The sequence below is a fragment of the Dermacentor silvarum genome, chromosome 4 (genome assembly GCF_013339745.2).
Source record: "Dermacentor silvarum isolate Dsil-2018 chromosome 4, BIME_Dsil_1.4, whole genome shotgun sequence".
NCBI lineage: Eukaryota > Metazoa > Arthropoda > Arachnida > Ixodida > Ixodidae > Dermacentor > Dermacentor silvarum.
The window spans coordinates 5993507-6006394 of record NC_051157.2 but is presented as its reverse complement, the minus strand read 5'-3'; the positions used below and the strand labels follow the sequence as shown (position 1 = coordinate 6006394).

General features: G+C 47.8%; 1 protein-coding gene across 2 annotated transcripts in view; it reads left to right on the top strand.

The window, feature by feature from the left end:
- LOC119449360 (sushi, von Willebrand factor type A, EGF and pentraxin domain-containing protein 1-like) overlaps positions 1-12888 on the top strand; it is a 224195-nt gene that overhangs the window by 82140 nt on the left and 129167 nt on the right. For both annotated transcript variants that reach the window (XM_037712534.2, XM_037712533.2), the window contains exons 12-13: positions 5118-5333; positions 9396-9751. In XM_037712534.2, the coding sequence (XP_037568462.1) occupies positions 5118-5333; positions 9396-9751 (572 nt within the window). The remainder of the gene's footprint in view (positions 1-5117; positions 5334-9395; positions 9752-12888) is intronic.

Below are 12888 nucleotides of genomic sequence, written 5' to 3'. Positions count from 1 at the left end.
CATGAACACCTCTCACTCGATGACCGTGATAAATTGGCGACAAAACGCTGGAATGACAAAGCGCGGCGGCAACAGCGAGCGAATTGACCTTCTTGCTGCCGCTCGCTTCCACGCGAACTCAACGGCGAAAAAACAGCGCACATGAAGCCATCAGCACTCGGTCCACCCTGTCGGCATCGCAAATCCCTTTCAAGATAGGACCTGTGCGGCCGCGCCATACGCAGCAGCCACTGGAGTAGAACGCCCACCCTCCTTCCCGCTGGTGCCTTGCGCGCGACGAAAGACGGCGCGCTTCCTCCCGCTTTCCTCCCTTGCGCGCGCGATTGAGCCGCCATCGTCGGCTCACCCTCGCAAATTATCACTCGCACATACAGCAAACGGCACGCGGAAACGATATTATCGCGTTTATCAACTCCCGGCCGTGACGGCAGCATTTCGGTTGAGGCGAACCGCAATAACGCCCGTGTCCCGTGTAAGGGGGGCACGTCAAACTCCCTAGGTGGTACGAATTTCCGGAGTCCCCCACTATACTGCGTGCCTTCTAATCAAATCGTAGTTTCGGCACGTAATACCGCTAAATTTATTCAAGCGAAGCTTGTATTGACTCACTCGTGTCGGTGTTTACGAACGAAAAAAACTATCATCATCAGCATTGGCTCCAGCGTCGTCGTCTTCATCCGCAGCTGGCTCTTTGGCACCCATCGGTTTGCGCTCGGGCTCGGCACGCGCTCGTGCCACTGCTCTCGCGTGCGTCGTCGTCGTCTTCTTCTCCCACAGCTGGCTGCGTTCCCGCTCATCATGCCAGCGTAGAATTTCTCTTCTCTTCTGTCGTCGTAATGGGGAAGCCGCGTTTACAGGGGTATGAGCCATTGCTTACGGGGGTATGAGCCATTCATCGTCTTACGTGACGGATAGTTTAAATTTTGAAGCAATTTGATTTCGAAGAATCGCAAGCGGCAATGGCGGGCGAATGCTGCTATCACGCTGCCGAGAAAACTCGAGACATCGATCGCAAGCGACAACGGCGGGCATACCGTCAGTGACGTTGCTCTCTCTGTCGCAGCCGTCGCATCATGAGGTGCACCCAGGACAAGCTTTGCTTACGTCCATTTTCCGGTAGTCTCGTTCTAATAATAATATAATTCTTATATTATTATTATTAGAACGAAACTCATCATTGGGATGACCACACGGCACACGTGCGTCATCAAATAGGCTAAATTTTCTCACTTAAAATAATGCAACATGTGTTCGCAGTAGTAGATTTACCAGTCCTGGGTGAGAACTCTATAAAATATTCATAAAAATTTAGGATCATCGTTTTATTAATGAGCAGGGTTATCGTAAGAACGGGCGAAAGCGCTGCCGGAGACCCGCGTCGGTGATGAATCATCGCTAAATTCAATTCGTTTGAATTCTGGGGTTTTACGTGCCAAAACCATGATTTCATCATGAGGCACGCCGTAATGGGGGACTCCGGATTAACTTCAACCACCGGGGGATGTTTATGTGCCCACAATGCAAGGGCGTTTTTTCGCCCACACCGAGTGTGGCCGCCACGGCCGGGACGCCACCTCGCTGCGCAACACCATAGCCGCTAAGCCACCGCGGCGGGTGAACCATCACCCCGATAAGAGGGTATTACAACGCGCAGCCTGACCTCGGTGCCGGTAAAGCCGGCGCGAAGTACAAAATCATGCGTCGGAAATAACGCAAACCATGGAAGGCTCTGTTACAGTGAAGCGTCAAGAAAGTGCACCGCATATGGTGGAGCGTTCGTAAAGCCTTGGGTATATTAATAAGAGCAGTGGCAAAGCAGACCCGAAAGTGCTTCGAAGGATGCGAGTGAGAATTTGAGGTCTTGGATACACGACTAGCCGAGATGGGCATACAGATTTGAAAGTTGTTTTAAGCGAAGCTTTATCGGCTCACAAGTTTCGGCGGTGGTGGTGATGGCGGTGTCACGCTGAAAAGTGGGCCGATCCTGGTGCAAAAAGGGTCCAAGCTCATTGGCACACACCAGGGACGAAAAAGAGAGAAAGAGTGGAAAAACAGAGAGAAAGAAAGACCCAGAGAAAGAAAGAGAGCGAAAGAAAGATAGCAAATCACCACGAAGGTCAGAAAAGAAAGAGAAGGAGAGAGGGAGAGAGATATATAAAGAAAGAAAATCACCACGAAGGTCAGAGAAACAAAGAAAGAGAGAAATAGTGAGAAAGGAAGAAAGAGATATAGAGAAAGAGAAAAAGAAATAAACAGAGAGAGAAAGGGTGAGATAGAAAAAGAGAGAGCAAGAAAAAGAAAATCACCACGAAGGTCAGAGAAGCAAAGAAAGAGAGAGAAAGGAAGAAAGAGATATAGAAAGAGAGAAAGAAATCAGAGAAAGATAGATAGATAGATAGATAGATAGATAGATAGATAGATAGATAGATAGATAGATAGATAGATAGATAGATAGATAGATAGATAGATAGATAGATAGATAGATAGATAGAAAGAGAATCACTACGAAGGTCAGATACATACACGGCAAGCTTCCCTTACCCCCATTTTCTCGACAGGGGAAGGGCTGGTGATTTTTAAATGCTACTTTGACAGTATCTATCTATCTATCTATCTATCTAGCCACCTACGACTTTGTGCTCTCAAGGTCGTTTCGTTAACTTGGTATGTACCAAAATTGTCATTCTATGATAAGAGTATATGACGAACATAAAATAAATGTCATGACATGAATGTCATGACATACGTGTCATGTAGGTCGTGAAACAGCCGCCTACGTCTTGGTGCTCTCATGATCGTCTTGTTAACTTGGTAGGTAGCAAAATTGGTATAGTATGACAGGAGTGTATGACGAACATATGTGATCTGTCAAATCTCACGACATGCGTGTCATGTAGGTCATCACAATGACCCAGAGAAAAACATTAGCACTCAAAAACCACTGGAATGAGTTCGGACGTGGACACTAAGTGAAAGAAACACTAAAGCATGATGATAGAAATCATAGTCATGAGCATGACTCAGAAAAACCGTCAATGACTCAGCAAAAAAAGATTAACACTCAAAAGCCACTGAACTGGGTTCTGACGTATGTACTATATATGACGAATATAAATGATGTGTCATGACATTCATGTCATGACATATCATTTATATTCGTCTATTGCACTTCTCATAGTATGTCAGTTATGGTACATACCAAGTTAACGAAACGACCATGAGAGCACAAAGTCGTAGGCAGATAGATAGATAGATAGATAGATAGATAGATAGATAGATAGATAGATAGATAGATAGATAGATAGATAGATAGATAGATAGATAGATAGATAGATAGATAGATAGATAGATAGATAGATAGATAGATAGATAGATAGATAGATAGATAGATAGATAGATAGATAGATAGATAGATAGATAGATAGATAGATAGATAGATAGATAGATAGATAGATAGATAGATAGATAGATAGATAGATAGATAGATAGATAGATAGATAGATAGATAGATAGATAGATACTGTCAAAGTAGCAAATATTCGCCAAGAAATGCTTCGCATTTAAAAAGTTAGTGACGTTTCACGTGGTGAACGCGGGTGACGCGCAAGCATATGTGTGCTATAGCGCACACGAAGCCATCCTATGGGCCCTCGGTGCGCCTATAATCTGGCGACAACTTTCTCTGGCAGCACGGCCAAGGCTACGTGCTTCGGCTCCGTAGCCTTGGCCGTGCTGCCACGGGAAGTTCTGCGTATCGCAGATCGCTTTCAAGGAAGCGCTCGCGCGGCCTCGCCACACGCAGCAGCCGCTGGAGTGGAACCACTGTGCCACCGTAGCAATCGGCGACAGTGATGAATATGTTCGAGCCTGTGGTTGGGCTCTGCCTGGCAGGCGATAAGGCAGAGTGAACACGACGAGCTGCAGCCGCTCGCTCTGCCTTTCGCGTTGTCGAGGGCCCGCAGACCGTGTCGCCGGAGTCCGTGGCCGATGAATAAGATGCAACGCGCTTCAGGTACCCATCGGACGCGGTCGCGAGTGACCACCTATGTGCGCATATGTGTATTGACCACCTATGTGTATTGGGGACAATGACAAAGTACGTGCTCGATAGTTTCCTCGTCGCCGCAGTGGTCACACGCAGCACTATCCTCCCATCCGATGCGGAAAGCAAACGACTTTGTAAGTGCGACACCAAGCCACAATCGGCAAAGTACCGTTATTTCGGGTCGGGATAGACCAGGTGGAGGTCGAAGTCGAAGGCAGGGGTCCAGTCGATGCAGACGTGGGTGCTGCGAACTAGGTGTGTTCCACAACGATTGTGTGGTATCGTATGCAAGCACTCGAAGTATCGCTCCTGCATCTGTTCTTGACAGCGGGTTTGGTTCCTGCGCGCCGTCTTCATGACCTGATATTTCTACGCTGCATGTTATATATAGCAGGTTGGGTTACCATATCTCCCTCTCAAAAAAAAAAAAAAAAAAGAAAAAACGCTTAGCCTTGCGCTCGGCGGCGCAACGCTTGACACAGCGAAGCTGGGCACTCGTAGCCCTGCATTTTCCGGAGGTGAATGCGAACTTATCTTGTTACTCATGATGATAATAATTTCTTTTTGCGCGTCTCGGACTTACGGCTGTCACTGCGTGTTGCATAGCGCAGCTTGCAACACCGACACCGCGTTCCAATGCCGACACCGCGTTCCAGGAGACCCGCTCCGTAAATGCGTCTCTCGCTCGCTCTCATAGCGCGCAAAAACTCTTCACCTCGCAGAGCACGAGCGTACGAACGCGCAAGGAGGACGAAGACGACAACGCTCGAACGCAATCATATGGTTCGTATAAATGCATGTTCTGCAGGCGTGACTGTATAGCGTAGTGGTTACGACGCTCGTTTTGGGACCGGGAGTACGCGGGCTCGAAGCCCGCCTCAGCAAGAAAGTTATCTTCTTTTCTTTCTTGGTAGTTTCTTGCTACGCACCACAAATTAAGGCTGCCTTAAATAGCTTCGCTGTTAATAACATGACTTAGCGTCCTATATATGTCGTCTGCATTTGAAAATTCTCCGCTGTATTTTGCAAGGGTCTGCTCTTATTAATTTTTGTATTTTTCTTACCTTTACAGCTTACAAGTGCCCTTATGTCCCACCGCCGAAACACGGCTTCGTGACGTGCGACTCGGAGACTGAGCGTCAATTCTGCAGTGTTTACTGCGATCAAGGCTACGAGTTCGTCTTCAAGCCAGAAGCTCTCTATCGATGCAAGCAGACAAAACAGGGAGGACACTGGAGCACTTTCTCGAGAAAACAGAAATTGAAATTCCCATGGCCAGATTGTGCGGGTACGAGCTTCCAATCAGCGGATATAGGGTTGCTTAAATTTTCGTAATTCTTGCCCACAACTTCAACTACGTGCAACAAAGGAGCCTGCTGTAAAAATTTCATAGACATTTAAATAATCATAAATCATAAACTTTACTAAAAATGCCTCGTAGTGTCCGCTGAAGAGACTTTACATAAGTGCTAAACGTTGTACAATTGTTCGATTTTTGCTCCGAAGCCGCTAACACGCTCTGTGCAAGAGCACTTCGCGGAGAGATGGAAGGGACGAACTTACAGATGTGCCTAGGAATTATTTCTTTTGGTTTGCCTTTTTTTTTGTGACTAATGCTGCAGTGTTTGGACGCCGTGTTCTTGTGCTGTGTTTGCCTGTATAACACGACAAACAAATTCTTCGATTCTACATGAGACCTTTTGGTCAATAACAGCGGAGCTGTTGTAGGTCGAGGCTGCGTCGTCCGTCCGTCTGTCCGTCGTCTGTCCGTCCATCTGTCGGTGCAATGCCTCCTTTTGTAGGAGGCATTGGTCGGTGTCACGCAGCTCACGTGACCAGAAGAGGATGAGAGCCGCGCCGGGGGAGGGCAGGTCACATGACCAGTAGAGAAGAAGAGGCGTGCTGGGAAAGGAGGCGACCAATAAGAGGCCGTGCTGGGTGCGAGGAGGAGAGGCGAACAGAAGGTCTTAGGAAGCCTACATGCAAGCGCCGTTTTAAGGTGTTTCTGTGCGGCGCGCGCTTTCGGATAGTGCGGGAACTCTACTGCGCGTGCGCACAACGCTCACATAGGCAGCGGAACGAAGAACGCTGCCCACGCTCCGCAACAAAGCCGTGTGAGCGGAGCGTTAGGGTGGGTCGACTGGTTGCGTTGTCGTTTTACAGCCACGCTGAGCGCGCGTTACCGGCGTCTCTGGAAGACGCGCTTGTCAAAGAAGCGAAATCCACACAGTTCAAGCAGCCAGCGGTGTGCTTGAAATGTTCGCGCAGCGGAGCGTAAGCAACGCTCTGATAAAACTGTCTAATTTCGGTACCAGGTACACCAGGGTCTTCGCGGCAAAGTCTCTTCGCCTCGTTTTTACGAGAGCGATCTCAACTGTCCGCCCGGCGTCGACGGCGAGCTGCGGTTTGTAATGCTCTCTGCACAGCAGTCTGCTGCGCCCGATGATGCTGTAGCCGCGCACGTAGCTCTACGATTCGCTCCTTCAGCAGCGGTTCGTACCTTGCGGGAGACGCCATAACCTGTACCGAAGAGGTACCGAGAATACGTTCCGCACATCTCACATCGGGATCGCGTTTATTGAGCGCCTCGTCTGAATGGCATCTCGTAGTCTGCGCCTGTGCATGCGGCTTTTGCAGGCGCCTTAACTAGATGGCGCCACCATACTGGCGGAGGTGGACCCCGAGCTGGACGAAGACTTCTCCGTTGCCGAGGTCAGACAGGCCACCTTCGCGCTCAACCGCAAGTCTGCGCCGGGTCCGGACGGAGTCACCAACAGAATGTTGATAAACCTCGACGACCCATCGATCATCTTTCTCACCGACAAGATCAACGAGTCCTGGAAGAGCGGCGTGGTTCCTGCAGAATGGAAGTCGGCCTGCATGGTGCTCATTCCCAAGCCCGCAAGGCCCCGAACATCGAGAACCTCAGGCCGATTTCTGTAACTTCATGTGTCCCGTGACAATATATATATATATATATATATATATATATATATATATATATATATATTGTGAGCATTATTTATATGTTTCTTATTCTCATCTGTACATAATCATCATCACCATTCTTGGCCTGGTGGTGGGGCTCTCGCTGAAGAGAATAAAGAAGAGAGTGACCGCCTAAACGTTGTCTCGCAATATATATAATAGTTACGGGGACAAAGGTTTACAATATATTTACAGGATATGGCAAGCTTGGGGTGGCAGCAACGCAAGAACTGCTCAGCGATAACGTGATCCCGGAGGCCTTCAAACGTTTTAGAAACCTCAGCCATCGCGATCCAGTTATCAAAGTAGCTTGAGATCCGTGCGGCAAACTGTTTTCCTGTTTCGCCATCTTCTAGTCGAACTTTACGAAATTTCTCTTTGTACCCTTGGGCTGTGAATCTGAAGCGTTGAAGAAGCGCCCTCTTCAGCTTCTCGTAATCCAGGGAGTCAGTAGCAGTCATACGCCCAATCACAGTTAATGCCTCACCAGTCAGGCACATGCTTATGGCGACAGCCCATTTATCACTAGGCCAGTCCTGTCCAGTGGCTACGCGTTCAAACCTCTGCAGATACGCGTGGAGGTCGTCGCGTCGTTCGTCGAACAGCGGCAGTAGCTTCTGGGGATTGAAGCAGGGTAGGTTTGGTGACGTTACAGGCGCGGTTGGGGCAGATGTCTGGCTCTGCGCTCCTTCTTGCAGCTTGAACTTGAGCTGCAAGATTTGTAGCTGTCTTTCGTCGGCTAACCGCTGACTTTCTGCTGCTTCTTTCGCTGCTTCGCGCTCAGCTGCTCGTTCGTCCCGCTGCCTAACCTGTTCTCTTTCCATCCATTCGCGCAGTTCAGCGCCAGACAAGCCTAACTGTGCTGCAGTGGCGGCTAACTTGTCTAAATCGCTATGTCCTGACCCTTATTGACTTTGCGACACGCTATCCTGATGCCATAGCGCTCGCTAATATCGATTCTGTTAGCGTCGCCGAAGCACTACTTGAAATGTTTTCCAGAGTGGGCTTGCCACGAGAGGTAGTCACCTATCAAGGTACAAGTTTCACTTCTGAGCTCATGCAGGAAGTCGGTCGACTGCTTTCGGTCAAGTTTTTCCGGACCACTCCGTACCACGCCATGGCCAACGGTTTGGTTGAAAAGTTCAACGGCACTCTGAAGGCCATGCTCAAAAGGCCATATATATATATATATATATATATATATATATATATATATATATATATATAACATGACCACATAAAGTAAACAGACAATGTAGCCTAGGAAAGCATCGAAGAAATTAAATGTGGTTGAAATTGGAATGTACAAAATAATGAAGAAAAGGAAAATGAGAGTGGACGAAAAGATAACTTGTCGCCCGCGGGAGCCGAACCCGCAACCTCCGCATTACGCGCACGTTGCACCACCAATTCTTCGTCCACTAACTTGAGTATTTATGGTTAGCAAGTTGCGGGTTGCCTCCTTTTCTCGTGTGCATATATATATATATATATATATATATATATATATATATATATATATACCGGGTGTTTAAACTTAAGCATTACGGAATTTTTAGAGATCGCTTGTGGCAGGTAGCATAATTCTTATCATTAAGCTGAGTTATTCGATACGGCGGACATTAGTCGCACTAGAAAGCGAAACATATATTCAACTAATTAACAAAAATTCACGAATTCACATTTTAGTTAATTACTTTACGACAGGACTGGGCTGGAAAAACTTTATTTAGGTCCTGCAGGACGCGCTTAGCGCGTAGCGGGCGTCTCCCATAAAGGGACCGACAGGGAATACCTAGCTCCCGCTTCGTGGGCCTGCTGGACGGCCCATTGCTGGTGGGCGAGAAGCGAGCTTCTGAGGGACTTCTCCCACTTGTCCGAGGTAGAGTCGGGATGAGCATATCTACACTCCCAGAGCACGTGTGCGAGTGTCGCCCTGTATCCGCGCGAGGGGCACCTGTCGCTAGGGTACGCGTCCGGCGTATCCACTTGGAATGAATTTCCAGAATGACACCCGTTTGGAGCATTTACTTTTTTTACCAAAATGCTGTTTTATACATTCACGCACAAAAGTAAATGAAATGCATTTGTATTTCGTCCCACACTTGTGTCGTAAAGTAATTAGCTAGGAAGTTAATTAGTGAACTGTTGGTAATTAGTAGAATGTGTTCAATTTCTCGTGCTACTAATAATGAGCGCCTCATCGAATAACCCAGCTCAATGATAAGAATTATGCTACCTGCCACAGACGTTTTCTACAAATTCCGTAAAGCTTCATTCCGAACAGCCTGTATATATATATATATATATATATATATATATATATATATTAGCAAATGCTCTTCGCCTTTGTTTTACGCAGTTTCGTCAAGGAGCAAGAAGACAGACTTTACCGTAGATTTCAAGTTTGCTACAAACTCCTGCCAAATAAGCGAAAAGCGCAAGGCTGAGCTGAAGAAAAGGTTCTTCGAAAAGTTGTCCAAGCAGCTAGCGCGGTTCCCTGGGATGTGCGAAGCCAGCCGGGGCTGCACGGTCGACAACGTGGACATTGCGTGCGACGCCAAGAAGCCGCTGGACAATGTCCCCAGAGTGCAGAGGAGGGACACCGGCGTCCGCGTCGCCAGGAGCCAGTCCGACGACGAGTTCGACCTCAAGATCTCCTTCAGGATTCCTTTTGATGGCGACTTTAATGCAACGCACTTGGTGGAAACTTGCCAGGTGAGTCACTAGGGCCTCTTCTATTTGTCTTCTCGGACTGTCCAGGACTACCCGAGACATACGCAACGCCCATTGGTTGGAAGCGCCGGCTCAGGCAGTCCAGGAATGTCAGGGATGGATAATCGTAGATGCACAATGTGGTATTCGGATGGTCGCTGTCGTACAGGAGCCTCGATCGATACCTTTCAGCGACTACTTGCGCTGACAAGGGAATCTAGTGCTTCAACGTGCGGTGAAGCACATCGCAAGGCCAGGTGTAGCGGCTTAACACGACCACCGAGGAAGCCCGAGCACGTGCCAAGGCGTCCCAAATTCCCACGTGACTACTTTAGACACCACGACACATGCACCTCCTGGTAAGCGAAACTAGTTCGCAGAAAAGTTATTGTAGGAAGTTATTTAGGGCGCACTGTGACTTGCCAGTACATTTTCGGGGGTCTCTATTTAACTAAAAAAACTAAAAGTCAAAAATATTATGTCAGTATTATTTTCATATGGTGGCTAGTGTCTCAGTCAAAGCATACGGGAGCCGTCAGAGCAGTGATTGGTTGCTTATTTGAATGAAGGAATATATAAATAAAATGAAAGGAAACGATCGAAGAAAATTACCGGTGACCGCAGCAACTGTATTGAGGTGAATCTGCTGACACCTGAACAGCAGCTGGGTGGTGGTTGTAGGGGAGTAAAACGACAAGAAGAGCGAACAGTGCGAAGACGAAAACTGCTCACATATTGACCCTTTTCGCGGTGATCCCGTGGGCGCTGCCATGTTTGATCACGGGGTGACGCGTCCATTGCTTGCCTCAGCTGCTTCCGTTGCCTCCGTACATTACGCCCGGTGGGGCTCAGGAAACCAGTTTCGGGTGATATCGTAGACATTGACTGGGTGGTCGACACAAAGCTTTGGCCACAGCTTCAGAAGACAGGCAAAAGCGCTTGCGAAGCTCATTAAGCTTTGTCCAAACGGTGCAAGCAGCGTATATGGTGCTTGTTCCAAAAACTAGGCTAAAAATGTATTCCAAGCTATCCAAGCTTTCCACTTATGAATTGAATCAGGATCAGTGTGTTTTTCTCTCCGTTTTTATTTGGCAAATACATAGATGTAGAGGCTTGTCGCGTTTCTGACTCAGTGAAGTTCGTCGGTGCGCTTACTAACTGAATAATTTCTGCCTAATCGGTCGGAGATATGCCAAGTTGCAATAGATTTAGTCTTGCTGCACACAAGGCTTGGAACGTAGCTGTTTTGTTCTTTGTAATCAGCGTCATCATGACCATCATCAGCAGCCTATATTTTATGTCCACTGCAGGACGAAGGCCTCTCCCTGCGATCTCCAATTACCCCTGTCTTGCGCTAGCGTATTCCAACTTGCGCCTGCAAATTTCCTAACTTCATCACCCCATCTGGTTTTCTGCCCACCTCGACTGAGCTTCCCTTCTTTTGGTATCCATTCTGTAACCCTAATGGTCCACCGGTTATCCATCCTACGCATTACATGGCCTGCCCAGCTTCATTTCTTCCGCTTAATGTCAACTAGAATATCGGCCATCCCCGTTTGTCCTCTGATCCACACCGCTCTCTTCCTGTCTCTTAACGTTAGTCCAAAGATTTTTCGTTCCATCGCTCTTTGTGCGTTCCTTAACTTGTTCTCGATCTTCTTTATTAACCTCCAAGTTTCTGCCCCATATGTTAGCACCGGTAGAATGCAATGATTGTACACTTTTCTTTTCAACGACAGTGGTAAGCTCCCAGACAGGATTTGGCAATGCCTGCCGTATGCACTCCAACCCAATCTTATTCTTCTGCAAATTTCTTTCTCGTGATCAGGGTCCCCTGTGAGTAATTGACCTAGATAAACGTACTCATTTACAGACTCTAGCGGCTGACTGGCGATCCTGAATTCTTGTTCCCTTGCCAGGCTATTGAACATTATCTTTGTCTTCTGCATATTCATCTTCAACCCAATTCTTACACTTTCTCGATTAAGGTCCTCAATCATTTGTTGTAATTCGCCTCCGATGACTGCTACTCTCCCATTAATGTTGTAGAATTCATCAATGTTGCGCGCTATGTTGTTATGGACTAGAAATCCTATCCCGGATTCTCTCTTATCTGGAAGACCTCTGTAGCAGAGGACGTGGCCGTTAGTCAGCACTGTGTGCACCTCACCAGTTTTTCTAACCTCACTAAGGCAAATAATACCCCAGGCAATGCCTGATAATTCTTGAAATAGTCCTGCTAAGCTAGCCACACTGGAGAGGGTGCGCGTGTTGAGCGTTGCCAGGTTCAGTTTCCATTGGCGGCCTGTCCGGACCCAGAGATTCCTAGCACCCTCTGCCGCGTAGCAGGTCTGACCGCCGCCTTGGTCAGGTGCTCCGCAGCCACTGGTAACTGAGGGCCATGGGTTAATTGTAGGAGTCATTAGGGAGATAGCGGCCGAATACTGCACCAGGGAGGCCAATTCCTGTTCTGGTGAGGGAGTGACTTTGATGAAGCTTAGTGGACCTTCCTAGTTTGGTTGCACCTGAACTAGTATAGCCCCACTAGCTCTTGGCAATATATCTTTTTCTTGCCGGTGTCAGGCACCACTCCATGCCTGAAGATGTAGTGGACTGGAGTAGGATTCGAACTTACGACCTTCAGATTTGAGGCCAGGTATTCTACCTCTGCTCCACGCCACCACGGCGTTCTTTGTAATAGCTTGTAGCAAATATGTAGTATCGCTAGTAACTCGCTTACTCCTGTGGACTGTCACGAAATATTCTACTTCGACCATTCGTGTGCTGTCGATGCGATCGCTGCCCCTATGCTTTGATGCATTGATTCAAGTGTGCGCCCACTCACATATTCTTAATATGTTGGCGATGAAGTGTGCGTAAGTTTGCGTGGGAGTCTGTGTAGATGTGTGTGGGTAACGGGCGTGAAACTTACTATGCCAGGAAGTGGCGCCACTCCCTTTGTCATTGTTCAACGAGCGGTACTCACTCTTTCCGATGTTCCTGGGGTTGAAGTCTTTTCTTTGGAGGTTAGCGATACAACGCTGGCGGATAAGTGATTTTTTTTATCCACGAGGGAAGTCGTACATCGAGACGGGCCGGCAACAGAGGCTATCCGTATGTAGCAACGGTCATTGAACTTG